General features: G+C 42.3%; 1 protein-coding gene and 1 pseudogene across 1 annotated transcript in view; both read right to left on the reverse strand.

Moving 5' to 3' along the window:
* Positions 1 to 23,797, reverse strand: part of MAP3K2 (mitogen-activated protein kinase kinase kinase 2) — a 57,654-nt gene extending 33,857 nt beyond the window's left edge. The window contains exons 1-4 of the mRNA XM_004589318.3: positions 23,778 to 23,797; positions 5,232 to 5,299; positions 2,711 to 2,829; positions 2,101 to 2,141 (exon numbers count right to left, since the gene is read on the reverse strand). Coding sequence (XP_004589375.2) covers positions 2,101 to 2,141; positions 2,711 to 2,829; positions 5,232 to 5,238 — 167 coding nt within the window. The 5' untranslated portion in view covers positions 5,239 to 5,299; positions 23,778 to 23,797. The remainder of the gene's footprint in view (positions 1 to 2,100; positions 2,142 to 2,710; positions 2,830 to 5,231; positions 5,300 to 23,777) is intronic.
* Positions 23,798 to 26,994: 3,197 nt separating this feature from the next.
* LOC118757932 (U6 spliceosomal RNA) lies at positions 26,995 to 27,067 on the reverse strand (annotated as a pseudogene).
* Positions 27,068 to 27,534: the final 467 nt, after the last annotated feature.

The following is a 27,534-nucleotide window of genomic DNA, read 5'->3' on the forward strand; positions in this document are numbered from 1 at the left end:
GATGGAATTTCTGGTTCCTTGCCCAGCCCAGACACTGAAGCCATTTAGGAAGTCAACCAGCAGAAGAAAGATATCTCTCTGGTTGGTTATTAGGTGCAGACGCAGTTAAAATATCACTTGCATATCACAGTGTCTGAATTCAAGTCTCAGCTTCCTGCCAATGTGCACCTGGGAGGCAACACAGTGATGGGAGACCAAACTAACTTCCAGGTTCTCAGCTTCGGCTTGGCCTAGACCTGGCTGTTGCAGGCATTTGGGAAGTAAACCAGCAGAAAGACCATCTCTGTCAGTCTCCATACCTGCCCCCCTCTCTCCACACCCCTTTAAATAATTTTTTTTTAAAAAAAAAGAAGAAAGTGATTCTTTGAAAACTATTTTTTTAAAGATTTGTTTTTTTTAGAAAGGCAAATCAAGATACATGGAGAGAAGGAGAAATCTTCCATCAGCTGGTTCATTTCTTCATTCCCAAAGTGGCCACAACAGCTGGGGCTGAGCTGAAACAAGGCCAGGAGCCAAGAGCCTCTTCTAGGTCTCTCACAAGGGTACAAGCTCCAAAGGGATTGGGCCAGTCTCTACTGATGTTGCGAGCCATTAGCAGGAAGCTGGATGCAAAATGTACTAGCCAGTATACGAACCGGTGCCCAGATGGGATCCCGGAGCTTGTAAGGTGAGGATCTGGCCATTGAGCAATTGCACCAGGCCCACAAATTAAAATTTTATCCTTAGTCTCAACATTTTCGGGCATATATACCATATAAGCATAATTCCAAAATAAATATTTTAAGTGATTAAAATTCTTAATCAAATCTCTACCATTTTCTCCCTATACCTCAGAAGACTGACCTGTGCTGCCCCTCAAGAGAAAATGCCGAAAATCTGAAAACAACCATACTAGACCTGACATTCCACAAGGGGAGAGAGCATGTTAGCTGTATTCACATTAGTCCTCCCAGGTCTGACATGTAAATACTCAATAAACAGTGGTAAATCCATTTTTTAGAATTGGGAAAACACACATTAAAAAACTTTTTAGTAAGGAAAGGGATCTGATAATTCTATAGCTATTATATTATATACTTTTTCATTTATCTCTGTAAAATATGCTTACAACCTTCATGTTATATGGTTTGTGAATCACATTAGATATATAAAATTAAAGGGCTTTCGGCGGCGTGGCCTAGAGGCTAAAGTCCTCGCCTTGAAAGCCCTGGGATCCCATATGGGCGCCGGTTCTAATCCCGGAAGCTCCACTTCCCATCCAGCTCCCTGCTTGTGGCCTGGGAAAGCAGTTGAGGACGGCCCAAAGCTTTGGGACCCTGCATCCGCATGGGAGACCCGGAAGAGGTTGCAGGTTCCCAGCTTCGGATTGGCATAGCATCGGCCGTTGCGGCTCACTTGGGGAGTGAATCATCGGAAGGAAGATCTTCCTCTCTGTCTCTCCTCCTCTCTGTATATCTGACTTTGTAACAAAATAAATAAATCTTTAAAAAAAAATAAAAAAATAAAATTAAAGGGCTTTTTATTTAGTTAATTTAATGGGAAACTAGTAGCAGACATGAAGTCCTATCCGCTTTAATTCCTATAGTTCTGATGAGCAATTCTGTTGTCAGCAACTACCACCACCACCACTTTGGCACTGAGGCCCAGACACCGAGAAGACTGGGTTTAAATATGTGCCACTGTTTCATTCACTGTCCTCAAGCTTACTGGAGAATAAGCAAAACTGTGAACAAAAAACCCACAGACAAAAGCTTTATAATGTATATAGAGAAATGATAGAATTATGGGAAGGAGAAATCTAATTTCCATGAGTAAAAATAACACAAAATTATAATACTTACAGCCTGAAATGTGTAGTGACCTTATTTCTATTCTAATATTGCAAAGTAAATTCATTAATCGTTTCTAATGTTGAATCTGAATTCTGACAGAGTTTATCTTAAGCCTAAGTACACATTAAATATCACCAGAGATTATTTCATTATCAGTTTATAAGCCATGAAATTTTACTCAAGTCTGGAAAGACCCTTGCCAATCGGCTTGAGAAGAATATAAGCTTGACTATACCAACCAAATGCCAGGCAATACTTTTTTCCTTACCTTTTTTCTCCTCTATGTTCAAATTTGACTCGGACATCATTCTGCAAGGAATTTAATAAACAGTCAAATACCATTCAGAAATCACGTAAAATTTCCAGCATTTATACATTATTTTTTTCTTAACCACTCCTAGAGCAGAAGGCAAAAGAGGCTTCACTTTCAGTGCCAGCTCCAATCAACTAACAGTGTCTGCCAAAAAGATATGTATCTTCAGACCTATTTACTGAAGGCATCGGGCCTCTGTAGCATTTGCTGGTCCTGTTACAGGGAATGCTTAAGTACTATACTCGCACTGTTCCTGCAGGAATCCCAAATTACATTCACTTGCAAGCATCAAAATCATCCTCATGCTATTTGCAAAAAAACCCAAAAACAATCTGTTAATCTTAAGTGCCTGAGGAATGAAATAAAGTATAGGCTTTGCAAATCAGTTACCTTGTTAAATGAAATTTACCATCTTCCCAAATGTACAGTCTTATAAGAAAAACATATAATACAAAACAGTTGATTCAAAAGTATAAAACCTGAACATTCTAAATAAGATCAGAATATCAAAGGACAATTAATTCATAAAACAACAAACTTTAAAAAATATTACGGAAACAAATACCTGTTTTTTTGGTGAGGAAGATTTTGTCTTTCTGGTTTCTTGCAGCGACAGTGCTGGCCGACTGGCTTTATGAAGGACGGCCAAATCTTGCATGATTGAGTTCAAAGCCTGTTGATCATCTAGGGGTTTTCAAAGTAACAAATACAGAACTGAAATTTCCACATATATTCATCATAGGCCTCAAGCACAACATTTTAAATAAAAATTAATATAAAAACTCATTAGTTTAATACAAAATACACCTGAAACATTTTTATTCTATACTAGTAAAATAAAAATTTATTTTAAAACTATATTAAAAAATCCCTGAAGACAAGTTATACTAAAACTGTGCAGACTCACAGCATCAGAATAGGGGTCCACACAGGAGTCCATTAAAGTAAAATAAAGTCATTCTGATTCTTCCAATGACTTAACATCACAGGGTAAGAACCAAAATGGGTCTGGTAAAAAATGAATGTTTCGTGATTCCCAAACAAAACACCAATAAAGTCAAAGTATCTAAATTCTTAATAAAAACTGGGGAGAGGAGAACAATTTTACTTAAGTATATCATTTAGCATTTGCAGACAAAAGAGAGACTTCATTGTATTCTTTCCCTTCATCAATGTTAAGAGTTGGAAACAAAACTCTCATCTTTGGGGCAGCCAATTAGTCTAGTAGTTAGCACGCCCATGTTCCGTACCAAAGCACCTGGGTTCACATCTAGCTTCAGCTAATGCAGAGCACGGGAGGCAGAGGAGGTGTAACTGGATTCCTCCCACTCACACATGAATCTCAGCTCGAGTTCTTCAGGCTCAATGGGTGTCCTCTCTCCCTCAAATAAATATTTTAAAAATGTGGTAGTTACAGGATAATCAAGCAGGATAGACAGACAGATAATCAATGTCCTCAAGATCATGAGTTAACCCAAAAGGCAGTGAGAAGATCCCAGACACTGACCAAAGGGCAGCGGAGGCAGTAGAATTTCGACATACAATGAAGGGACAGTCAACTGAATACAAAGCCCAGAAAATATCTGAGACATAAATTAAAATATTTTGCCAAAACACTGAATTAAATCTCATATACTTTCTCATTATATTTGAAAAAATAACAGATTATCCTCAAAAATTCAACTATCAGTGACTCACACTTTTCAATAGTCCCAGCTGTTCGTGACTACCATTTCTTTTAAAAATTATTAATTATTTTTATTTTCGATGATTTTTACATAGTTGATTAGGGTATTTAGGGTCAAGGCTTACAGGAAGGTGGGTGAGATCACCATTTCCACATTCTGGTTTTTTCCTTCCTGTATCTAGTGGAAGGGGAGAGACAAGGAGAGAAGCCACACTGAGCCTCCCAAACGCCTCTGCACCCTGGGATGGAGGACAGCCACCCAACACCACCCCAGGGTGCCCGATGTGGGGCATGCTCTGAGGGTCCTGCTCAGGAGGTTTCGATAGTTCAATGGTTCCGAATTACTGCCACTCCAAGCACGATGAAATCTCTCCAGAAGTCACTGATTGACACAGTCCACCACAGAGTCTTTGCCCAGTCATTAACTGCCAACACTTGGCTGGGGGTAGTTGATCGATTTGTTCTGTTCTCTGTCCTCTGCTGTGGTACTAGGTGCATACCTACCTTTATACATGGTCTTGAGCAAGAATTATGCTCTGTTGCTTACTTCAGTGCAGTATTATTTGAGAATAACAGAAGTCACTTTGACTAAAAGGTAGCCCAGAATGCAAGTGAGAGTGAACAAAACGCAAAGCCAATAGGTATTCAGTTAAAAAAATAAAAGCATATCCAATCTGGAGTTAGAGATGAAGCTGACTGGAGAGAAGGGCACTGCTCTGACAGTTTCCAAAGACAGTGTGGGAGAGAAACTGAGCAAGAAACCAGGTGAAGTTCTGACTTACACACTTGCCCCAGGTACACAGTGTGCTACCCTTTCAGTCAAGAACGTGGGCAGGGCAGGCAGCACTGCAGACGGGCTGCCTGCTGCTTGGGATGCCGGAGGGCCTGGGTCTCTGTCTCAGCTCTACTGCCAGTTCCAGCTTCCTAATTCCACACACCACAGGAGGCAGCAGGCAACAGCTCAGGGACTTGAGTGACTGCCATGTATATGGGGCGCCCAGAGCCTGAATGCCAGGCTCCGGCCTTCAGCCTGGCACAGCACTGGTTGCTGTGGGCATATAACAAGTGAGCCAGGACGAAAATATCTCTCTGCCTATCAAACACAGAAAAATTTAAGTTCTTCAGACACAAGATTCTATGCAAACCAAAGTCCATCTTAGTATCACATTTTAAATGACTATCCTATTTAGACACTCACCCCCAAAACAAAACGATGAACGCAAAAAAAAACAAAAAAAAAAAAAAAAAAACAAAACCTTGATTTAGGAAAAAATGTCAACTCATCAGATCAAAAACGCATTTATAAACAGACCTACCATAAAAAATAATCAAGGAAAAGATGTCACTACCCCATTCTATCCTTTAATTAAAGCTGAAAATACTTTTGGTTTTAACTTACCCATCATGGCAACTGGCTCAAGAATTTGAAATTAGGAAACTGGTTCTTCTGTCAGCATTCTTTATTGCCTGTGGAGATTAAAAAAAAAAACGAACACATTAACAGAAGAAATAAATCCGGCACACACACACACACACACACACACACACACACACACACAGAGTCAGTATAAATAAGTAACATTAGTAAGAAATCTATGACTACTTTACACATTTTGCTGGGGAGGGTGATTTCTATTAGGGGGTGATCACGACGGTACCCGACAGGCCTAGAAAAAATAGCTAGAAACGCAAACAGAAAAGTTCTTAGAAATAAAACCCTTTAATCATATATATAAGATGTAAAAAATTTATACTAGATATTCCTCCAAAATGAAAGAATATTTTTCAATTCACTCTGGACACAGCTAATACCAAAGCTAGGCAAACACATCTGCAGATAAAACTACAGATGAGCATCACTTGTGAATATAAATGCAAAAATCCTAAACATTACCTGCCCGTTACCATGTGAGATATATCTGACAAAAGGTAGATTCTACATACAAAAATCAATCTAATAAACTACAATAGAGGGGAGAGGAATAACATGTCCATGTTGATAGACATAGAAAAATACATCAGCCAGGCCCCATGCAACAACCTGGTGGCTAAATCCTCACTTTGCACCCGCCAGGATCCCATTTGGGTGCTGGTGTGTGTCCCAGTGCTTCACTTCCCACCCAGCTCCCTGCCTGGGAAAGCAGTGGAGGACGGCCCAAAGTCTTGGGACCCTGCACCCATGTGTTAGTCCTGGAAGCAGCTCCTGGACCCTGGATTCAGATAGGTTCAGCTCTGGTCATTGCAGCCACTTGTGGAGCGAACCAGCAGATGGAAGATCTTTCTCTGTCTCTCCTCTCAATAAAAATAAATAAATCTTAAAAAAAAAAAGGAAAAAGAAAAATACATCAGCCAGAGTTCAACATCATTTAACACTCACAAGACAACAGAAGAGAACTCCTCAAGTTGATAAACATCATCTGTGAAAAATCCACAGATAACACATTTCTAATGGTGGGAGGCTGGGTGCATTATCCCTAAGAAAAGAAACAATGTGAGGATGTTCACTGTCTGGTCACTTCTATTTAATATTGTACAGGGGGTTCTAGTCCGAAGATGAGGTCAAAAAATTAAATAAACAAATGCAGACTGGACAAGTAAAAATACACCTACACAGGTGACAAAACTGGATTACAGAACATTCTAAGAGACTAACAAAAAAATGCTCTTAGAACTGATAAACAAGTCTAGTATATTTTCAGGATATAACAGCTACAATGAAAACTCACTCGAGGGGCAGGTATTTAACCTAGCAGTTAAGATGCCCACATTCGGGGCCTGGTAACATGGCTTAATGGCTAAATCCTTGCCTTATACACACCAGGATCCCAAATGGGTGCCAGTTCATGTCCCAGATGCTCCACTTCCTATCCAGCTCACTGCCAGTGGCTTGGGAAAGCAGCAGATAAAAGCCTTGGGATCCTGCACCCACGTGGGAGACCTGGAAGACACTCCTGGCTCCTGGCTTCACATCAGCTCTTACTGTTGTGGCTACTTACGGAGTGAACTAGAGAACAGAAAATCTCTTTCTGTATCTCTTCTGTAAATCTGCCTTTCCAATAAAAATATATAAATCTTTTTTTAAATTTTTTTTAAAGATTTATTTATTTTTATTACAAAGTCAGATATACAGAGAGGAGGAGAGACAGAGAGCAAGATCTTCCATCCGATGATTCACTCCCCAAGTGAGCCGCAACGGGCCGGTGCTATGCCGATCCGAAGCCGGGAACCAGGAACCTCTTCCAGGTCTCCCACACTGGTGCAGGGTCCCAATGCATTGGGCCGTCCTCAACTGCTTTCCCAGGCCACAAGCAGGGAGCTGGATGGGAAGTGGAGCTTCCGGGATTAGAACCGGCGCCCATATGGGATCCCAGGGCGTTCAAGGTGAGGACTTTAGCTGCTAGGCCACGCCGCCGGGCCCAAAAATATATAAATCTTAAAAAAGAAAGTCCACATCCCACATCTGAACTTCCTGCTAATACAGAGGTGCAGAGACTACAAAGATGGTTCAGCACCTGAATGGAGTTCCTGGCCCTCCACGTTAGCCCAGCCAGGAACGCAGCACCACTGCGGGTGTAAGAGACACAAACCAGCAGGTGGGAGCACTCTCTCTCTCAACTAAACATATTTTATGAATCAACAGTATTTCTATACATTAATAATGATCAGTTGGGGAAAAAAAACAAAGAAAGCGATTCTAGGCCTGGCATTGTGGTATAACCAGTAAAGCCATTGCCTTTGACACTTGCATCCTATATAGGCATCAGTTCAAATCCCGCCTGCCCGACTTTCAACCTGGCTCCCTGCTAATGTGCCTGGGAAAGCAACAGAACATGGGCCAAGTGCTTGGACCTCTACACTCATGTGAGACACCCTGAAAAAGTCCCCGTCTCCTAGCTTCACCCTGGTCCAGTCCTAATCATCGCAGCCATCTGGGGCATGAGCCAGAGAGCTGGAAAGTGATGCCTCTATCACCTGCCTTTCTTGGCCAACACCACCTTTCAAATAAATAAATCTTACATCTTTTTAAAAATAGATTTATTTCCGGCCCAGCGGCGTGGCCTAGCGGCTAAAGTCCTCGCCTTGAACGCCCTGGGATCCCATATGAGCGCCGGTTCTAATCCCGGAAGCTCCACTTCCCATCCAGCTCCCTGCTTGTGGCCTGGGAAAGCAGTCGAGGACGGCCCAATGCATTGGGACCCTGCACCCGCGTGGGAGACCTGGAAGAGGTTCCAGGTTCCTGGCTTCAGATCGGCGCGCACCACCCGTTGCGGCTCATTTGGGGAGTGAATCATCGGATGGAAGATCTTCCTCTCTGTCTCTCCTCCTCTCTGTATATCTGGCTGTAATAAAATGAATAAATCTTTAAAAAAAAATAAAAAAATAAAAACAGATTTATTTCTTTTTATTGCAAAGTCAGATATACACAGATGAAGAGAGACAGACAGGAAGATCTTCTGTCCGTTGATACATTCCCCAAGTGGCCACAAAGACTGGAGCTGAGCCAATCCGAAGTCAGGAGCCAGGAATCTCTTCCAGGTCTCCCACGCGGGTGCAAGGTCCCAGGGCCCTGGGCCATCCTTCACTGCTTTCCCAGGCCACAAGCAGGGAGCTGGATGGGTAGTGGAGCTGCCAGGATTAGAACCGGAGTCCATATGGGATCCCAGCACACTCAAGGCAAGGACTTTAGCCACTAGGCTACCACACCGGGCCCTAAACCTCATATCTTAAAGAAAGCAATTTTACTTACTTACAATATTGCAGCAATATAAAAACAATAAAATATTTAGGGACATATTTAACAAAGAAATACAAGTTTTACACACCGAAAACTGTAAAGCACCACAAAGAAATTAAAGTAGGAGCTGCCACTGCGACCCAAGGGGTTGGGCCACTGCTTGGGATGCCCACAATGCATATTGGAGTGCCAATTCGAGCCCCGGCTACTCCACTTTCAATCCAGCTCACTGTTAACATGCTTGATGATGGCTCACTCAGAGCCTTACCACCCATATGGGAAACCTGGATGATGTTCCTAGTTCCTAGCTTCCGTCTGGACAATCCTTGTGGTTGTGGCCCTCACACGGGCCAATCAGTGGATGGAAGACTTCCTTCTCTTTTTTCCTCTGCCTTTGAAATAAATTAAATCTTACAAAAAAGAAACTTAAGTAGATCTACATATATAGAATTGGCTGCAGCTAGAAAGCTTTTAGAAGGGAACAAATATATACGCTGAAAAATGTAAGCAGTCATCTCTTAAATATGACCCCAAAAGCATAATAAAAAAAAAACAATTGGACTATATCAATGTTAAAAATTTTGTGCATAAAAGGATACTATCAAGACAGTAAAAAGACAACCCACAGAATGGAAAAAAATATAATAAAAATCATGTATCTGATAAAGATTTATAAAGAATTTAAAGGAACTATTAAAACTCCACAAGACAACTAACCCAACTGTAAAATGGGCAAAGGATTTCCTAGACATTTGCCCAAAAATATACAGTGAACAGGCACTTGAGAATATGTCCTGTGTCATCTGCCACCAGAGAAATATCACTTTACACCCAGCAGGAGGGCTACAACATAAAACATAATGACAAATACTAGGGATGAAGTAGAGGAAAAGGAACCACACAAACCACTTTTCTATCCTTATGGAGATGTCCAAGAGAATTCTTAACACACTTGTGAAATCACACTAAGGAACCGGCAGAGCACAGTCAATGACATGGCATTGTTTATTGCAGCCTAAGTGTGGAAACTGAAACACCAGTATCACCAGTATTTATGAATTTTTACAGATACTTGATTTTTACAAGAAGATTCATCTTATTTATTTGAAAGGCACGATAGCACCCACCCCAAATCACTGGTTTTTAATCAAGCACAGGATTAATTTAAACACTTGAGACACACAGATCTGGGTATCCTATAATATAGGAGAAAAATCTGAGGGACAAACAGACAAAAAAAACCTCCCTTTGTGAGGTTTACAATGATGTGATAATACCTGAACTTTTCAACACTAAGGCAATGTAAACTAAGATGCAACCTTAAAAGATTTCTTTCTTTCTTACACTGGTGACTACAAACAGAATGAGGACAGTCGGGCCAGCTGAGGAGCACCACGGAGTTCTTCCTCAACTTCTGAATGTTCTCAATTTAATCACACCTCAAGCCTACAACAAGAATATGCTGTAAAGCCAATTACCTGCATAATCCAATTTTGCTTTTAGTTACAAATTACTGAGAATAAAAATTACTAACTTATTGTTACCCTTAACTATAAAATACTTCAAACATACAGAAAGTGGTAGGAATTTTTTCTACTTAATACAAAGATTATTTTTTTAGCGCAAGGTACACAAAAACTACCAACCAGCTCAAGAGACAGGCATTCCCAGTACTCAGGAAGATGCCCTTGTACACCTGCCCAGTTAAGTTGACCTCCTCTCCACGGGGGAGCTGTTACCCTTGACATTCAGTATTACAGATTCAATCTTCTTTTTTGCAGCTAGCAGATCACACAAAACATACACTATCTTCACTAAATGTTTATTGTATCTCTGCAACTCTTCCACATCACCTACATTAGCACTGTGTTCATTTTCATTGCTGTGTAACATTCCATTGTATTAACATACCTTAACTAATTAACCCGTCCTGCCAGGACATGGAGGCGGCTGCTCCCCGTGTCTGACCACTATGAATAACGCCGCTGTGCATCTCATTGAGCACAGCTCTTGGCAAACACAGATACATACTTCTGTCCTCTATACGGCCAGAAAGGAGTTGCAAGTTCTCAAAGATACTCATGCTTTTTTCTTTAGGAGACACAGCCAAAGTGTCTGTTCCCAATTTATATACTCCCACCAGCAAACTAAAAGCTTCAGTTCTTCCACAAAAAGCAGTCACACTAGTTTTTGTATTAATACAGTACTGTATTCTCAGTTTACTTTATTGTGTGATTAATGATGTTGAACACCATTTCACTAATTTATGGGAACTCTGATATAGTCTCTTTTTTTAAAGATTTATTTTATTTTTACTGGGAAGTCAGATTAACAGAGAAGAGCAGAGACAGAGAGGAAGATCTTCCGTTGCAAGGCTGATGCTGTGCCAATCCAAAGCCAGGAGCCAGGAGCTGCTTCCAGTTCTCTCACATGGATGCAGGATCCCAAGGCTTTGGGCCGTCCTCGACTGCTTTCCCAGGCCACAAGCAGGAAGCTGGATGTGAAGTGGAACTGCTGAGATTAGAATCAGCGCCCATATGGGATCCCGGCATGTGCAAGGTAAGGACCTTAGCCGACAGGCCACCGCGCTGGGCCCTAGTCTCTTTTTATTTATTTATTTATTTTTTTAACTTGAAAGCGTCAACAGTGAGGCAGGGAAATAGAGATCTTTCATTCACTGGTTCAATCCCTAAATGGCTGCAATGGCCAGAGCCCAGCCAGTCTGAAGCTGAAGCTAGGAGCCAGGAGCTTCTTCTCAGTCTCCCAGGTGCCTGCAGCATTCTTGTCCCATCCTTTCCCAGGACCATCAGAAGGGGGACAGATTAAATTGGAGCAGCCAGGACTAGAACCAGTGTCCATATAGAATGCTGACACTACCTGCAGAGGACAGCCTGCTACCACATTGTGCTGGCCCCACTGATATTCTCCTGGAAAGTGGCTTCTTGTCTTCACTGGGTACATTCATTCCAGTCTGTGCCTCATCCCTACAGCTTGTTCAAGGTATTTCACTCAAACAAATGTAAAGCAGACACTAAACATACAAGTGAGAAATTGGGCAATTTTTTTCAGGTCGGAGAAATACCTTCCATCTTCAGATGTGATACATTTAGGATACAGTTAACTAAACACTTTTCTGATAACATATATCCCGGCGCCGGGGCCCGGCGGCGTGGCCTAGAGGCTAAAGTCCTCGCCTTGGAAGCCCTGGGATCCCATATGGGCACCGGTTCTCATCCCGGCAGCTCCACTTCCCATCCACCTCCCTGCTTGTGGCCTGGGAAAGCAGTCGAGGACGGCCCAATGCATTGGGACACTGCACCCACATGGGAGACCCGGAAGAGGTTCCAGGTTCCCAGCATCGGATCGGCGCGCATCGGCCCGTTGTGGCTCACTTGGGGAGTGAATCATCGGACGGAAGATCTTCCTCTCTGTCTCTCCTCCTCTCTGTATATCTGGCTGTAATAAAATGAATAAATCTTTAAAAAAATATATATATATATCCCAAACATAATTATCAAGAAACTTCAGACAGAGAATAAGAAACATTGTATTTAATCACAAAGATTATATTCTTCAAAAATGGCAACACTATGGGCCCAGCACAGTAGCTCTGTAGCTAAAGTCTTTGCCTTGCACTTGCCAGGATCCCATATGGGTGCCAGTTTGTGTTCCAGCTGCTCTACTTCCCATCCAGCTCCCTGCTTGTGGCCTTCAAAAGCAGTCCAGGATGGCCCAAAGCCTTGGGACCCTGCACCCACTGGAAGAAGCTCTGGCTCCTGGCTTTGGGTTGGCCCAGCTCCGGCGGCTGAGGCCACTGGGGAGATCTAAGCCAAAAGATCTCTGTTTCTGCTTTTCTCTGTAAATCTGACTTTTAATGAAAATAAATATTTTTTTTTAAATGACAACACCATAAAAATCAAAGGCAGGTTATAGAAATATCGCAGGTACAAGGGAAGTAAAGCTACCTGACGACCAAACAAACGACAACAAAATCACAATAAAAGAAAATTTACAAATTGGAGCTCATCAAAATTGAAAGTTCAGCTTCAAAGGACATACCAACAACGTACAAAACAGGAGGAAATATTTGCATACCATTTCTCTGAAAAAGGGATTAATAACAAGAATATGGGGGAAAACCCTCCATCCGGGGCTGGCATTGCGGTGCAGCACATACAGCTGCTACCTGTAACACCAGCATCCTCTAAAGGTACCAGTCAGTGTCCAAGCTGCTGCACTTTCAATTCAGCTCCCCGCTAATGTGCTGGGAAAGCAGCAGAGGATGGCCCAAGTGTGCAGGCCCTGCACCCCCACAGGAGACCCGGATGCAGTTCTAGTCTCCCCGATTTCAGCCTGACCCATAACTGGCCATTACAGGCATCTGAGCAGTGAGTGGATAGCAGATTCTTTCTCTCTGTACCTCTCTTTCTTTCTCTCTCCCTCATCAACCGTCCTTCCTTCCCTCTCTATAACTCTTTGAGATAATTAAATACAATCTTAAAACTAAAAAGCTTATTTGAAAGAATCAAATGTAAGAAGACGAGAAAGGAAGAAAAAAAATAGTTACAAGGCTACTTCAGATCCCATACAAGGAGAAAAAATGGCAGCAGTGAAGACTAAGCAAAATGATGCATGCAAGATGTATGTTGAACAAAGGATAAAAAGTGTGTATTGGTTCAGCTTTCAGTATTATAGTCAGCAAATCTCCAAAAACATAAAACTATGTCAGGGATTTGGAAATTACCAAAAGAAAACAAAAGCATTTACTCACCAAAAAACACTAGGACTTCAGGTACAGGCCCTGAGAGTTCTGGGCTTCTCACATGGGGATGCTCCCATCACTACGGCTACCTTCATCTACATAAGAACTTTCAACAAGCAGAACAGGCCTTGAAAGCCATCATCTCTGCTGCAAGAAGGAATTGACTATATTTGGAGAGAGAGATGAAATTCATACAGAATAAAACTGTTAATCAAAGCAAAAAGCAGTAGGCTGACATTACTGTGAAGCCTGATAAGCCACCGCTTGCCATGCCAATATCTCTATAGAAGTGCCGGCTGCAGGCCTAGGTACTCTGCTTCTTTTCTGATTCCCTGCTGGTGCACCTGGGAAAGCAACAAAGGTGAACCCTGTAACACATGGATGGAGTCACCCTCTCTGTAGGAGACCTGGCTCAAGCCCCAAGCCACTGCAGCCACTTGAGAAATAAACCAGAAGATCTGGGAGTAAACATAGAAAACCTCTTCCTCTCCTTGTCTCTCCTACTGTCACTCTTTAAATAAATAAATGTAAAAAGTAGAGATTGGCATTTGGCTTAGTGGTTTAACCACTGCATGGGGGCCTAGTGCAATAGCGTAGTGGTTAAAGTCCTCGCCTTTATCCTGTATCACTGTATTGCAGTTCAAGCTCTGGTTTTGCTCACACATTCCAGTTTGATACTACTATTGAAGGCAGCAGGTAATGGCCCAAGTAGCTGGAGCTCTGTCACCCATGTGGGAATCCTGGGTTGAGTTTTTGGCACACAGCTCTATGCAACTCCCAGTCTCAGCTCTTACAATTATTTGGGGAGTGACCAACTATTTCTCTCCCTCCCATTATCCCTCTCTCTTCCTCCCTCCATTCTCTGCCTGTCAAATAAATAAAATAATGTTTTAGAAGTAAAAATGAGGGCCCGGCGGCGTGGTCTAGTGGCTAAAGTCTTCGCCTTGAACGCACCAGAAATCCCATTTGGGCGCCGGTTCTAATCCAGGCAGCTCCACTTCCCATCCAGCTCCCTGCTTGTGGCCTGGGAAAGCAGTCGAGGACGGCCCAAAGCTTTGGGACCCTGCACCTGCGTGGGAGACCTGGAAGAGGTTCCAGGTTCCCAGCTTCAGATCGGCTCAGCTCCAGCCATTGCAGCCACTTGGAGAGAGAATCATCAGACAGAAGATCTTCCTCTCTGCCTCTCCTCCTCTCTGTATGTCTGACTTTGTGATAAAATAAATAAATCTTTAAAAAAAAAAGAAGTAAAAATGATTGGGGGGAATGTGCTGTTTGGAGGAATACAGTGCCTCACTTAGGGGGTGGGGAAAGGCAACAAACCTGATGGGCGGATCACTGAGCACTGTAATGGAAACAGTCTGAAAAGGAGAGCCACGATAGACCTACACGGGCTTTGCACAAGTCACTGGCTCACAGGGAAACCACGTGTCTGTGCGGAGGAGCACCAACAGTGCTGAACGCAACGGGAAAAACAAAATCACACCCCAAAACTGCCTTCAATTTGTGTTTTCCAATTCATACACATCTACCAACCAGCGGCTGAAACCTTGCAGACTTGAGGCATACGAGTGCAACCACTGCACAATTACTGGCTGGCTACCAAGTTATGCAGCCAAAGAGGCAACCCACAGGAAGCCTGCTTTAAAAAACAAAACAGCCTAGCAAACAAACATAAACAACTAAGCAAACACCAGAGTCACTCAGGCAAGCATGGGAATAACATATTCCACGGACGAAGCAGAACCAAGTCAGTTTAAAATGAAAGCCGGGAGAGGGAGGGGCACTCAGATCCCGGAGTTGCTGTAATATGTACCGTCCACGTGCAAGAGTGCAGCGAACAGCAGCAGGTACGGCCTAGCAGTTCAGATGCCTGCGTTCCCCCGGAACACTCCTGACCCCAGCTTCCAGCTAACACGGACCCTGGAAGGAAATAGCAAAGGCTCAAGTCTCTGGGGTCCTGCTACCCAGGCCAGAGTACCAGGATGAGTTCTGGGCTCCCAGCTCGTACTGAGCCGGGCCCAGTCACTGTGGAGACTTTAGCCATGAAACAGCAAAGAGCAGATCTCTGTGTGCCTTTCAAACAAATATAAATGTAAATAAATAATTCAAAGAAACTTTTAAAATAAACAGAAATTAACTCTGAGTAAACCCAGATGACAACATTAATAAAGACGTTAAGGCCATCATTAGGAATATATTTAAGAGAATTCAAGCGAATCTGATGAAAATTTCAAGAAATTTAAGGATATCATAGAGGAAATGAATCAAATGAAAGCTGATATATCAGAAATGAAGAATACAGTAGAACAAATTAAAAGTGCAGTGGAGTCTCCAAAATAGAATGAAGCAAGCAGAAGACTCAGAATTGGAAGATATTTCCTTTCACCAGGGGGAAACAAACAAAAAGCTGGAAGCAGAGCTGGGTCAAGCTAAAAAATGTATTCAAGAATTGAAAAACATTATTAAAAGGCCAAATATACAAGTTATGGGAGTCCCAGAAGGTGCAGAAAAAGAAGCTGAGTTTGCAAATGTATTTAATGAAATAATATGGGAAATTTTCCCCATCTAGAGAAAGAATTGGGAAACAAGATCCAGGAGGGGTACAGAACTCCCAACAGGCTTGATCAAAAGAGATCTTCACCAAGACACATGATAATCAAGCTCTCTTCAATCAAGCAAAAGGAAAAGATTCTGAAATGTGCACGTGAAAAAAAAAATCAACTGACATATAAAGAAATGCCAATTAAACTCACAGGAGACCTCTCACAGGAAACTCTACAGGCAAGAAGAGAATAGAGCGACATATTCCAGATTCTAGAAGGAAAAAATTGTCAGCCCAGGATAACGCACCCAGCAAAACTTTCCTTTGTCTTTGAAAATAAAATAAAATTCTTCCACAGTAAAGAAAAGTTAAAAGGATACGCCTCTTCCACTTTTATCCCAATCCTGAAGACTCCCAGATCCTCACCAAGGAGCACTGAGGACTACATCCCTACTGCCAAGGAGACCACAGGGAAATGGAGTGCCTTCGGAGACCAAGAACTCTGAAGTCAACCACCCCCATTTGGATCTACCACATGGGATGGAAGAAGCCCAAATCCTGCCTTGCAGGATCCAAGGTCATCGGAACAACAACCAGGATCCCTGAGCGGTCCGCAGAAACAGAACAGTAAACTTCCTTCGGGACTAGGGAGAGGAGCTTTCTCTGGTCCTTGCCTGCTTCCAACTTTGGGTCCCCACCTCCTCTCGTAATAACCATCAGGAGCGCTCCAGAAACCTCTCAAAACAAACAAACAAACAAAACTAGAATAGATAGAGAACAACAAGGAAAGCTTAGAAACAGACAGGGATGCACTTATACCTCACTGGGTGGGACACAAAGATTAGTTACTCCTAACTGGGGTATGGAAGATTTCTCTGACAACCCCTCCTAAACATGCTCACCTAAACTGTTGACACATATCCTGTTAGAATTATAGAGTTAGACCATCCGAAAAACAGCCAGGTTCAGCGAAATCATGCTTCAATGCTATAAACTGCTAAAGACTAAAATTAAAATAGACATGAGACAGCTGAACAGCAATCTAAGCCATTTTAAGGTGTATAGAATACGGTTGAATGTAAACCAAAATTGAAATGTCTATAAAGAAGTCACAGGTTGTGGTTGAGAACCTGCATTTTCCTATTAACATATTGGTTAATCAATACCATGTCAATTAATGCCATAATGTTGTAAATGGTTGGAAATATTATTATGTTGGGACTTTTAATTGATTGGAATGATACTCGGCCGGCTCTACCTTCAGAACAGAGATGGTCTCACCAAGAAACCATTGAACTTACCAGGACAATAAGATGCTGGACTTTATGCTTGGTAAATACCTCCAATGAAAGAATCTCAACTGAATTTGAACTATGGAAATGCAACAAGGTGGAGCAATCTGCCGTGGGGGGAGGGTTTTGGGAGGGACGGGGGGAATCCCAGTGCATAAAAAAATGTATCACATAATGCAATGTAATTAGTTTTTAAAAAAAGGAAATGCAATAAAAATATATGTTATATTAAAAAAAATAGAATATGCCTCTTCCAAACCTGCCTTGCAAAGGATAGTTAAAGATGTTCTCTTTACAGAGAAAAGGAATACAACCCTTCAAAACTGAAAGTAGACCTTACAGAGGGAAATAAAAAGGATACTTCAAAAATTTTGTTGGAAAACCTTGGGGTCAGCATTATGGTCCAGGGGTAAAGCCACAACCTGTGATGCCAGCACCCCCCATGGGTGCCTGCTGCGTCCCAGCTGTTCCACTTTCAATTCATCTCCCTGCTGCTAGCCTAGGAAAAGCAACAGAGGATGGGGCAAGTGTGGAAGCTCCTGTGTAGTGAGGAGCTCCTCACAACAAAAATAAATAAATCTTTTTTTAAAAATAAAAAATTCAGTAGCAGACTAGATGTCACTCTAGTTCTAACACAACAGTAAGTTATGTAACCAAGTAACTTAACTGCATCCCAGAACAAATATTATAGGAATACAAAAAATATCCAACAAAGTAAAATTACTAATATTTGCAGTAGCAACATGTCTGAAGAGAAGCGGGGAAATGTGAATCAAAGTAAGTAGATCCAGAAATGACACAAATGACAGAATTAGTCATATAGACTATAGAGCTACAGACCATGCAGCGATCATAGCAACACTCTGTATGTTCAAAGAGATAAACAAAGGCATGTTAAACAAAGGCATGTAAGATTTTTGATGGACTTTTTAGAGGTGAAAAACGCAATGTCTTAAGTTGAAAAATACACTGCATGAGATTAACAACAATGGATGCGACCTTGGGGGGCTGGTGCTATGGCGCAGTGGGTTAAATGGCCACCTATAATGCTGAGCATGCTGGTTTATGTCCCAGCTGCTCCACTTTCGATTCAGCTCCCCTGGAAAGCAGCAGAGATGGCTGGAGCACTCAGGCCCCTGCCAACCACGTAAGAGCTTCCTGCTTTTTGCTTCAGCCTGGCGTAGCCCTGGCCAGTTGCAGCCATCTAAGGAATAAACCAGCAAATGATCTCTCTCCCTTCTCTCTCTCTCTCTCTCTTTCTCTTCCTCTAACTCCTTTAAATAAATCTTTCTTGAAAAATTACATTGGAAAAACACATAATAAAATGATGAAAATGAAATAAACCTGGCAAAAATGAACAGAGCTTCAAGCATACTAAGACAATGTGAAGCAGCCCAAGGTGCCTGTAACTGAACTCCTCAAGAGGGAGCAAGATAAGCCAAATTGTATTTGAAGAAACGCCAAGATCATTCCAAACTTCGTGGAAATTAGACACCTAAGTCCCAAAGAGTCCAATGAACTCAAGCAGAAGAAACATGAAGATGAGGGACGGGATCACGGCACCGTGAGTTAACCGCCGCGTGGGACACTGCATCGTGTATCCGGTACCAACTCCAGTCCTAGCTACTCGGATTCCAATCTATCCTCCACCAGTGCAGGCAGCTGCGGAAGGCCCAAGCACCTGGCACCTGACCACCCACATGGCAGACACAGACGCAGTTCCAGGCTTCTGGCTTTAGCATGGCCTCACTTCAGCTACCGCAGCCATCTGGAAGAGTAAATTAGTGGACAGAAGATTTCTATGTCCCCTCCAACCCACCATGTCACTCTGCCTTTCAAAAAAATAAACAGATGTCATAAAAAAGTAAAATTTCTCCGTTCACTTAAAAAAAATGCCCCACTGATTCCTAAAGTCTGGCCATATGAAGTGTTGGCAGAGATGTTACCCCTGACTCCAGCAAATCATGCTAATGGTACAGTCAACCAAGAAAATAGTTTTGGCATATGACTCAGCCATTCCATTCCTACATATTTACTCAAGAAAAACTAAGCATATGTCCACAAAAATACTTGCACACCAAGGTTCTTAGATTTAATAGCAATAGTTCAAAACTGGAAACCCAAGTAGCCATCACTAGACAAACAGTTATACAGATTTTGGTACATCCATCAATGGAATAAACAATATTCAACAGGAATTAAATATCAATAAACTACTGATCCAGAACAAATACACTGTGTGAAAGGAGCCAACTTCTCCCTACATGCACACACAAAGTATATACTACAAGACTCCATAATTCAACAAATGCAAAATAATTTATGATGACAAAAAAGAGATCATTGGTTGGTTAGGAAAAGTGAAAAGAGTCAAGATAGTGCAGGCCCACCAAGTTTTGGAGGTGATACTGCTCACTTCGTTGAGATGGGTGGTTTCACAGGTATACATATAATAAAATCCACCAAATTATGCTTTTTATAAAGATTTATTTATTTTTATTGGAAAGCAGGATATACAGAGAGGAGGAGAAACAGAGAGGAAGATCTTCTGTCCGATGATTCACTCCCCAAGTGGCTGCAATGGCCGTAGCTGAGCCAATCTGAAGCCAAGAACCAGGAGCTCCTCCGGGTCTCCCATGCGGGTGCAGGGTCCCAAGGCTTTGGGCCGTCCTCCTCTGCTCTCCCAGGCCACAAGTAGGGAGCTGGATGGGAAGTGGAGCTGCCTGGATTAGAACCGGCACCCATATGGGATCCTGGCGCTTTAAAGGCGAGGACTTTAGCCGCTAGGCTATTGCGCTGCCCCCCCCCCATTATGTTTTGAATATATAGTTTAGGGACTGGTGTGGAAGCTTAACTAGCTAATCCTCTAATCGCAAGCATCAGCATCCCATACAGGTGTAGGTTTGTGTGCCAGATGCTCCACTTCCTTTCCACCACCCTGCCTTGTGGCCTAGGAAAGGAGCAGAGGATGGCCCAAAGCCTTGGGACCCTACACTCACATGGGAGATCAAGCAGAGGCTCTGGATTGGCTCAGCTCCACCTTTCCAACAAAAATAAATAAATTCTAAAATATATATATATAATTGGGGCCCAGCACAGTAGCCTAGCAGTTAAAGTCCTCACTCACCTCAATCGCACCCGGGATTCCATATGGGCGCCGGTTCTAATCCCGGCAGCCCTGCTTCCCTCCAGCTCCCTGCCTGTGGCCTGGGAAAGCAGTCCAGGATGGCCCAAAAACCTTTGGGACCCTGCACCCGCATGGAAGACCCAGAAGAACCTCCTGGTTCCTGGCTTCAGATTGGCTCAGCTCTAGCTGTTGAGGCCGCTTGGGGAGTGAACAAACAGACTAAAGATCTTTCTCTCTGTCTCTCCTTCTCTCTGGAAATCTGACTTAGCAATAAACATAAATAAATCTTAAAAAAAATTACACATACGTGCACACACACAGAGCAAGTGCACAGCTATCACGAACAATGGACACAGAAATCCTCATTTAGAAAAATGTTTATTATTACTCATTTGAAAGGCAGAGTTAAAGAGAGAGGGGGTGGGGGGAGATAAAAAGAGATCTTCCATTTACTGGTTTACTTCCCAAAGAGCTGTGACGGCAGGGCTGGGTCAGGTCCAAGGCAGTAGCAAAGACTTGAACCTCTGTCTCCCACAAGGTTGCAGTGGCCGAATAACCAGGACCAGAAAATGTCAACCCCCTTCTCTCCCTCCAAACCACTCACGGCTAAAGGCATATAAAACTCTGATTATTCTCCTTTTTTAGATATTACACAGAAACAACATATTTGTAATCTGTAACAGATTCCTTCTTAGTCATGCACATTTTCTCTCCCAATGGGTCATGTTCCTTACAAAAACAGACAGTGAGCACAGTGATGAAGAACTCACAGGATGGGGGGAATCCGAGAGCCTATGAAACTGTGTCATAAAACGAAACTAAAAAAAAAAAAAAAAAAAAAGAACTCATAGGATGGGAGTCAAAGTTCCTGGTTTAAATCTGCATCTGAGATATATCAGGTATGAGACCTTAGGGCAAATAACCTTATCTGTCTGCCTTTGTTTCCTTACCCATAAACTGGAGAACTTCAGACTGTTATGGGAAGGCAATTAAACAAGCGAATGCTTGGAAAGTGCTTAGAAGTAATACAGTAATGCATAATATATTATGGTATTTAGTATAATTATGCAAATATTCATTACGCAAAATAAAGTTCTTAAGCTGTTATGACCTGAATGTGTCCCCAGAAACATGTTGGAAATGTAATCCTCAGTGTAATGTAACAGTAGTGATATGAGGTGGAATTCTTGAGAGGTGATTAGACCACAGGAATGAACAGTTCAGTGCTCACTGTGGCTTGGAGACTTGACGCTCAGTCTCCGGTGCACTCTCCTGTGATGCTTTCCACCACGCTAGGATGTAACAAGAAGCCACTAACCAGATACATCCCCATGCTGCTTGTAAACCACACATTCTCTGGCATTCTGTGGCAGAGGCACAAAGACATATACACTCAGGAAGTTTCCCCTCCCTTTCAGTTCTTAAACCACGCCAACAGCGCTGAAAAATTCATACTGAATGTCTATAAACTCTAAGTTTTTTTTTTTTTTTCATTAGATTTTCTTTAAAAACAAGAGTAGGGGCCAGCACTGTGGCAGGGCTAATGTTAAACCACTACTTGCATTGCTGGCATTCCACATTACAGTGCCAGTTAGTCCATCTGCTCTGCTCCCAATCCAGCTTCAGCTGATACCACTGCAAAGCAAAGACAGCCCAAGTGGCTGAGCCCCTGTCACCCATGTGGGAAGCCAGGCTGGGTTCCTGGCCCCTGGCTTCAGATCGGCCCAACTCTGGCTGTTGAGAACACGTGAGGAATGAATCAGTGAAGATCTTTCTGTCTCTCCTTCTCTCTGGAAATCTGATTTTTCAATAAAAATAAGTCTTAAAAAAAAAAAATTACAGGGTCCTGCACTGTGGTCAACAGGCTAATCTTCCAGAAGCAAGGGCCAGCATCCCACACAGATGCCCGTTTGAGTTCTGGCTGTTCCACTTTGTTTTTGTTTTTTGTTTTTAAGATTTGTTTATTTGTATTGGAAAGTCAGATATACAGAGAGGAGAAGCGACAGAGAGGAAGTCTTCCGTCCGCTGATTCACTCCCCAAGTGGCCACAATGGCTAGAGCTGAGCTAATCTGAAGCCAGGAGCCTCCTCCAGGTCTCCCACGTGGGTGCAGGGTCCCAAGGCTTTGGGCCGTCCTCGACTGCTTTCCCAGGCCACGGGCAGGGAGCTGGATGGGAAGCAGGGCTGCTGGGATTAGAACTTGCGAATATATGGGATCCTGGCGCGTTTGAGGGGAGGACTTTAACCACTATGCTATCGCGCCAGGTCCTGGCTGTTCCACTTTGTACCCAGCTCCCTTCTCGTGTGCTGGAAGTCAGCAGAAGTCCTTGGGATCTTGCACCCACATGGGAGACCCAAAAGAAGCTCCTGGCTTCCAGCTTCCGAGCAGCTCAGCTCTAGCCATTTGTAGCCATTTGGGAAATGCCAGCAGATGGGGAAGACCTACACCTACCTCTTTCCTCCCACCCCCTCTGCATTTCCTCTTTCTGCCTTTTATAAATAAATAAACCTTTGAAGAAAAAAAAAAACCCTCTTAAATCAGATCATATCAGGCTGGTGAAGTTAAAGCATTTGCACCCTGAGTGTTATACTCTAATATTTCTGTCAAACACTAGAAAAAAGCAACAATGCATAACTGGGTTTGCTCTTACCATTACTTAAAGTTCACTGACAGTAATTACAACACTCCTGTTTTCCTATCTGTAGAATGCTGTACCTGCCTCATGTGTTACAAGGGTTAAATGAGATGCCTGTAAAGCACTTGAAATAATACCAAAGCACAGTGAACACTCCAAAAAACAAAGGCCAGATTTAATAAGTTCAGCATTTGAACCCAATCGTGATCAGAAGCCACTCTAACACACCATATTACATCACTTCTCATTTAATGTTCAACATTATAAACACTTGCCTCCTGTGTACGCTCTCTGATAAAATATTAAGTTCCAAAATATTAATGTCTTCAACAGCATACTTACATTTTGTTGATAGAATTTAACACTTTCTGTTGCTTATCATATAAATCAAGACCCCCAATCATACCATAGTATTTTTCAGTCAGAATTCTCAGGTCCAAACACGTTGTAGACCTCAAACTCCAACATAAAAACTGGAGGCTAGCCAATCTCATAAATAAATTTTCATAATGATTTTTATTGCTAACTTTGTAGAAAGATTATTGCACCTGGCTATCTTTATTATACAGGAAGCTCACTGTGAGCAAGAAACATTACTGAGATACCTTTGTCTCTCCCACAGCACTTCACAGCACTTTTCACATAGCTCGCCTACTAACAATGAGTCAATTCAATCTATCTGCTTTGCAAACAACATGCTTGATCCCACTTCCTTGGCCTTGGATCCTGCCCATGCCCTGAATCTACCTCTTCTTTAACAATCTTTACTCCTAATAGACACCTCAAGCCTATTTATTTGAGGTGAGCATTTACCATAATAGTAACATGTTCAAACCCACACTGGCAAAGCACCTGGTTTGATGTCAGCACAGGCTGGTGAATCTGGTTTCCTGTTCATGAAGTCCTGGGAGGCAGCAGTGATGATGGCTCAAGCGACTGGGTTCCTGCTGCCCACGGAGGAGACCTAGCATCAGTCCCTCCAATGGTTCTGAGCATTTGAGGAGGGGGAGAGTGGACAAGGACTCTCTTCCTATTCTTTCAATGAGTAAATAACTTACTCACAAAATCATTTCCAGTTAACTTAACTGCCATGCCAAGCACTCTGCAATTCATTTCTGGGTATCATTTCTTATACCTATCCAACTTGAAAAATAAACTTTGGGGGGGATCAAAATGAGGCTTCTGTCTACACACTTCTTGTATTCGTTAGGCTAAACTGACAGTTATGCTTCGGTCCTTACAATATCAACAATATTATTGCCTATCACGCATTAAAGTTTCAGTATTTGAATGTGCTACTTCTAATATGTATTTGATGTTAATGTTTCAAATATACTTATAAGATTTTATATGCTAAATAAATCTTTGGTATTTTGCAAGCACTTTACTCACCATATAATGTGAAGCGGATCCATACATTCCTGCTTGCTAAAGACAGTCCCGCTTTTAACTCAGGGTAATTTTTAAAATAAACAACTTTACTAAAGAATGGTTAACATAAAAAAGCTGTACAAATTTTGTATACAGGGCTCGGCAGCGTGGCCTAGTGGCTAAGGTCCTTGCCTTGATCCCATATGGCCGCTGGTTCTGGTCCCGGCAGCTCCACTTCCTCTCTGTCTCTCCTCCTCTCAGTATATCTGACTTTGTAATAAAAATAAAAAATAAATCTTTAAAAAAAAATTTCGTATACAACTTGATGAGCCTGGAGATAAGTATACCTGTGGAAAACCAGCATAATACATGGCCCATAATAATTTTAAATTTATCTATTTTACTTGAAAATTAGAGACAGAGAAATCCTTCATTCATTGAATCAGTCTCCAAATGGCTGCTACTGCCACAACTGGGCCAATCTAAACTTTGCAGCTAGGAGTTTCCAGGTTCCCCAGGCAAGTACAGGGTACCAAGGCTTTGGGCCATCCTCTACTGCTTTCCCAGGGGAACAGTAAGGAGCTGAATCAGAAGTGGAGCAGCCAGGAAATGAATCAGTGCCCATGTGGGATGCCAGCACCACAGGCAGAGGATTATCCTGTAATGCCACCACACTGGTCCCCATAAAAACTATTAAAACAATCTCTGTTTACATTCAAAAGTAAATTATATGGCCATACCCTAACATGTCCATCTCTTCTGCCACAATGAAGTTCTATGATTATACACAATGACTGATAATTCATCTGTTTATCTTCACTGGTAATATACAGAAAATAATCAAGCATTTTGGTAATAATTATAAAAGTGAATAACTACAACTAAATTATAAATTTCTTCAAAATTTATTTTACTGACACCCTCTGACATTCTGTAAGATTTTCAGCAAACTTTGATAGTAAACTAGCAAGCAAAAGGGAAAACCAATATGAATACTTCTACTCAAAAGCCAATCATGTATGATGCTGTAACAGTATAAAAATATAGCTAGTAAAGCAACCATATAGCTCCCTATTTCTTATTGATGGTGGAAAATCAAATGGAATACCTTCAAAACGCCAGCAAAAAAAAAAAAAAAAAATCATTAAATTAGATTTGCGGGTCCAGCACGGTAGTCTAGTGGCTAAAGTCCTCACCTAACATGCACTGAAACCCCATATATGTATCAGTTCGTATCTCTTCTGCTTCACTTCTCATCCAGCTCCCTGCTTGTGGCCTGGGAGAAAAGTTGAGGACCGCCCAAAGCCTTGGGACCCTGCACCCGTGTGGGAGACCCGGAAGAGGCTCCTGGCTTCAGATCGACTCAGTTCTGGCCGTTGATGTCACTTGGGGAGTGAATCAGTGAACGGAAAATCCTCCTCTCTGTGCATCTCCCTTTCCAATAAAAATAAACAAATCTTAAAAACAAAAAACAACTAGATTTGCATCCCCAACTAAAATATTCAAGAACAAGAGCTAAAGATTTCAGATAAACAGAAAAACAGCACCAAAATTTTCTTGAGAAATCTTTTAATAAAAAGCAAAAAGATTTACTATTTATTGGGAAGGTAGAGTTACAGAGGGAGAGGGCGAAACATATGGATCTTTCATCCCCTGGTCTAATTCCCAGAAGACTGCAAAGCTAGGGCTGAGCAGGACCAAAGCCAGGTGCCAGGTGCTTCTTCCAAGTCTCCCACATGGACAGTAGGGGACCAGGAATTTGGGACATCCTCCACAGCATCTCCCCAGCCATTAGCAGGAAGCTAGACTGGAAATGGAACAGCCAGGACATGAATAGTACCTATATGAGATGCCAGCATTGCAGACAGTGGCTTTACCTGCTATGCCACAATACCAGCCTTAGAAATTTCTAAAAGATACCTTTCATACGGTCCGGCGCAGTAGCCTAGCGGCTAAAGTACTAGCCTTGCACGTGCCGGGGTCCCATTTGGGCACCAGTTCTAATCCCAGCAGCCCCACTTCCCATCCACCTCCCTGCCTGTGGCCTGGGAAAGCGGTCGAGGACAGCCCAAAGCCTTGGGACCCTGCACCTGCGTGGGAGACCTGGAAGAAGCTCCTGGCTCCTGGCTCCTGGCTTTGAATTGGCTCAGCTCCAGCCATTGTGGCCACTTGGGGAGTGAATCAGCAGATGGAAGACCTTCCTCTCTGTCTCTTCTCCTCCTCTCTGTATATCTGACTTTCCAATAAAAATAAATATTTTTTTAAAAAAGATACACTTCATAAAGGAGGAAAGTGATTTTTAAAGAACAAATGCCAGAAATTGGCAAATGCAGTAAAACCTAAACAAATACTTACTGAACAGAATGAGAATAAAATGCTTAATTTGTGGAAGTGAGATAAGCTGAACTGTAATTTACAATAAATAATACACACAATATGCATACATTTTCACTTCACCTTGTCTACACTGGAATGATAGCACTTGATATCTTTCCACCCATCATAGCCAAAGTGATCTTTCTTAACAGATATTACCTCAAACAACAGTTTCATTACTATTCCGTTTAGTTACATGTGTTCTCTGCAGCAAAATCACAGTATCCTCAAATACAAGCACAATGCATCTTACTTTATTCTTACGTCCACTCGTATCTTCCTTTCACAGCACCCTCCTTACAGAACATACCCTTTTGATTTCTCCTTGCACAGGGGCCATGCTAATCTTCTCTGTATTGTTCCAATTTTGGAGTATGTATTGCCCAAGTGAACACTCTCATTTCTCAATCTTTTCCATTCCCAGTACAATAACTACTAAAAATAAAAGCTACTACTTGTATTAGGCTGACATTCTACTAATATTTGACAAGCATTTCATTTAATCTCTACAACAATCCTATAAGGAAGGCACTCTCTCCTTTTTACAGAGCAGAAAAATTGACTTGGGGAGCTCGGGCCATTTGCTGTCTGCCAGTAGTGCTAAACCTAGATGTTTATAAAACATTACTGCGAACTCTCATCCCCTACTGCGGCTTTTCTCCCTGTAACTGCTGTGATGGTGAGTACTGTGTTAAGTTCTAACTACACTTCCCAGAATCCTTTTCCCACAGGTTCTAGGTTAGAGTAGGCCAGGAGATCAGTGCTGTGAAGATTATGGTTAATCTCCTCATGTCTGCTCACAGGTCTTCCTTGAGTGCAACCCCAGACAAGGTCGCTCTGCAGAGGTGCCAGCTCTCTACAG

This window comes from Ochotona princeps, chromosome 5 (genome assembly GCF_030435755.1).
Source record: "Ochotona princeps isolate mOchPri1 chromosome 5, mOchPri1.hap1, whole genome shotgun sequence".
In the NCBI taxonomy this organism is placed as follows: Eukaryota; Metazoa; Chordata; class Mammalia; order Lagomorpha; family Ochotonidae; genus Ochotona; species Ochotona princeps.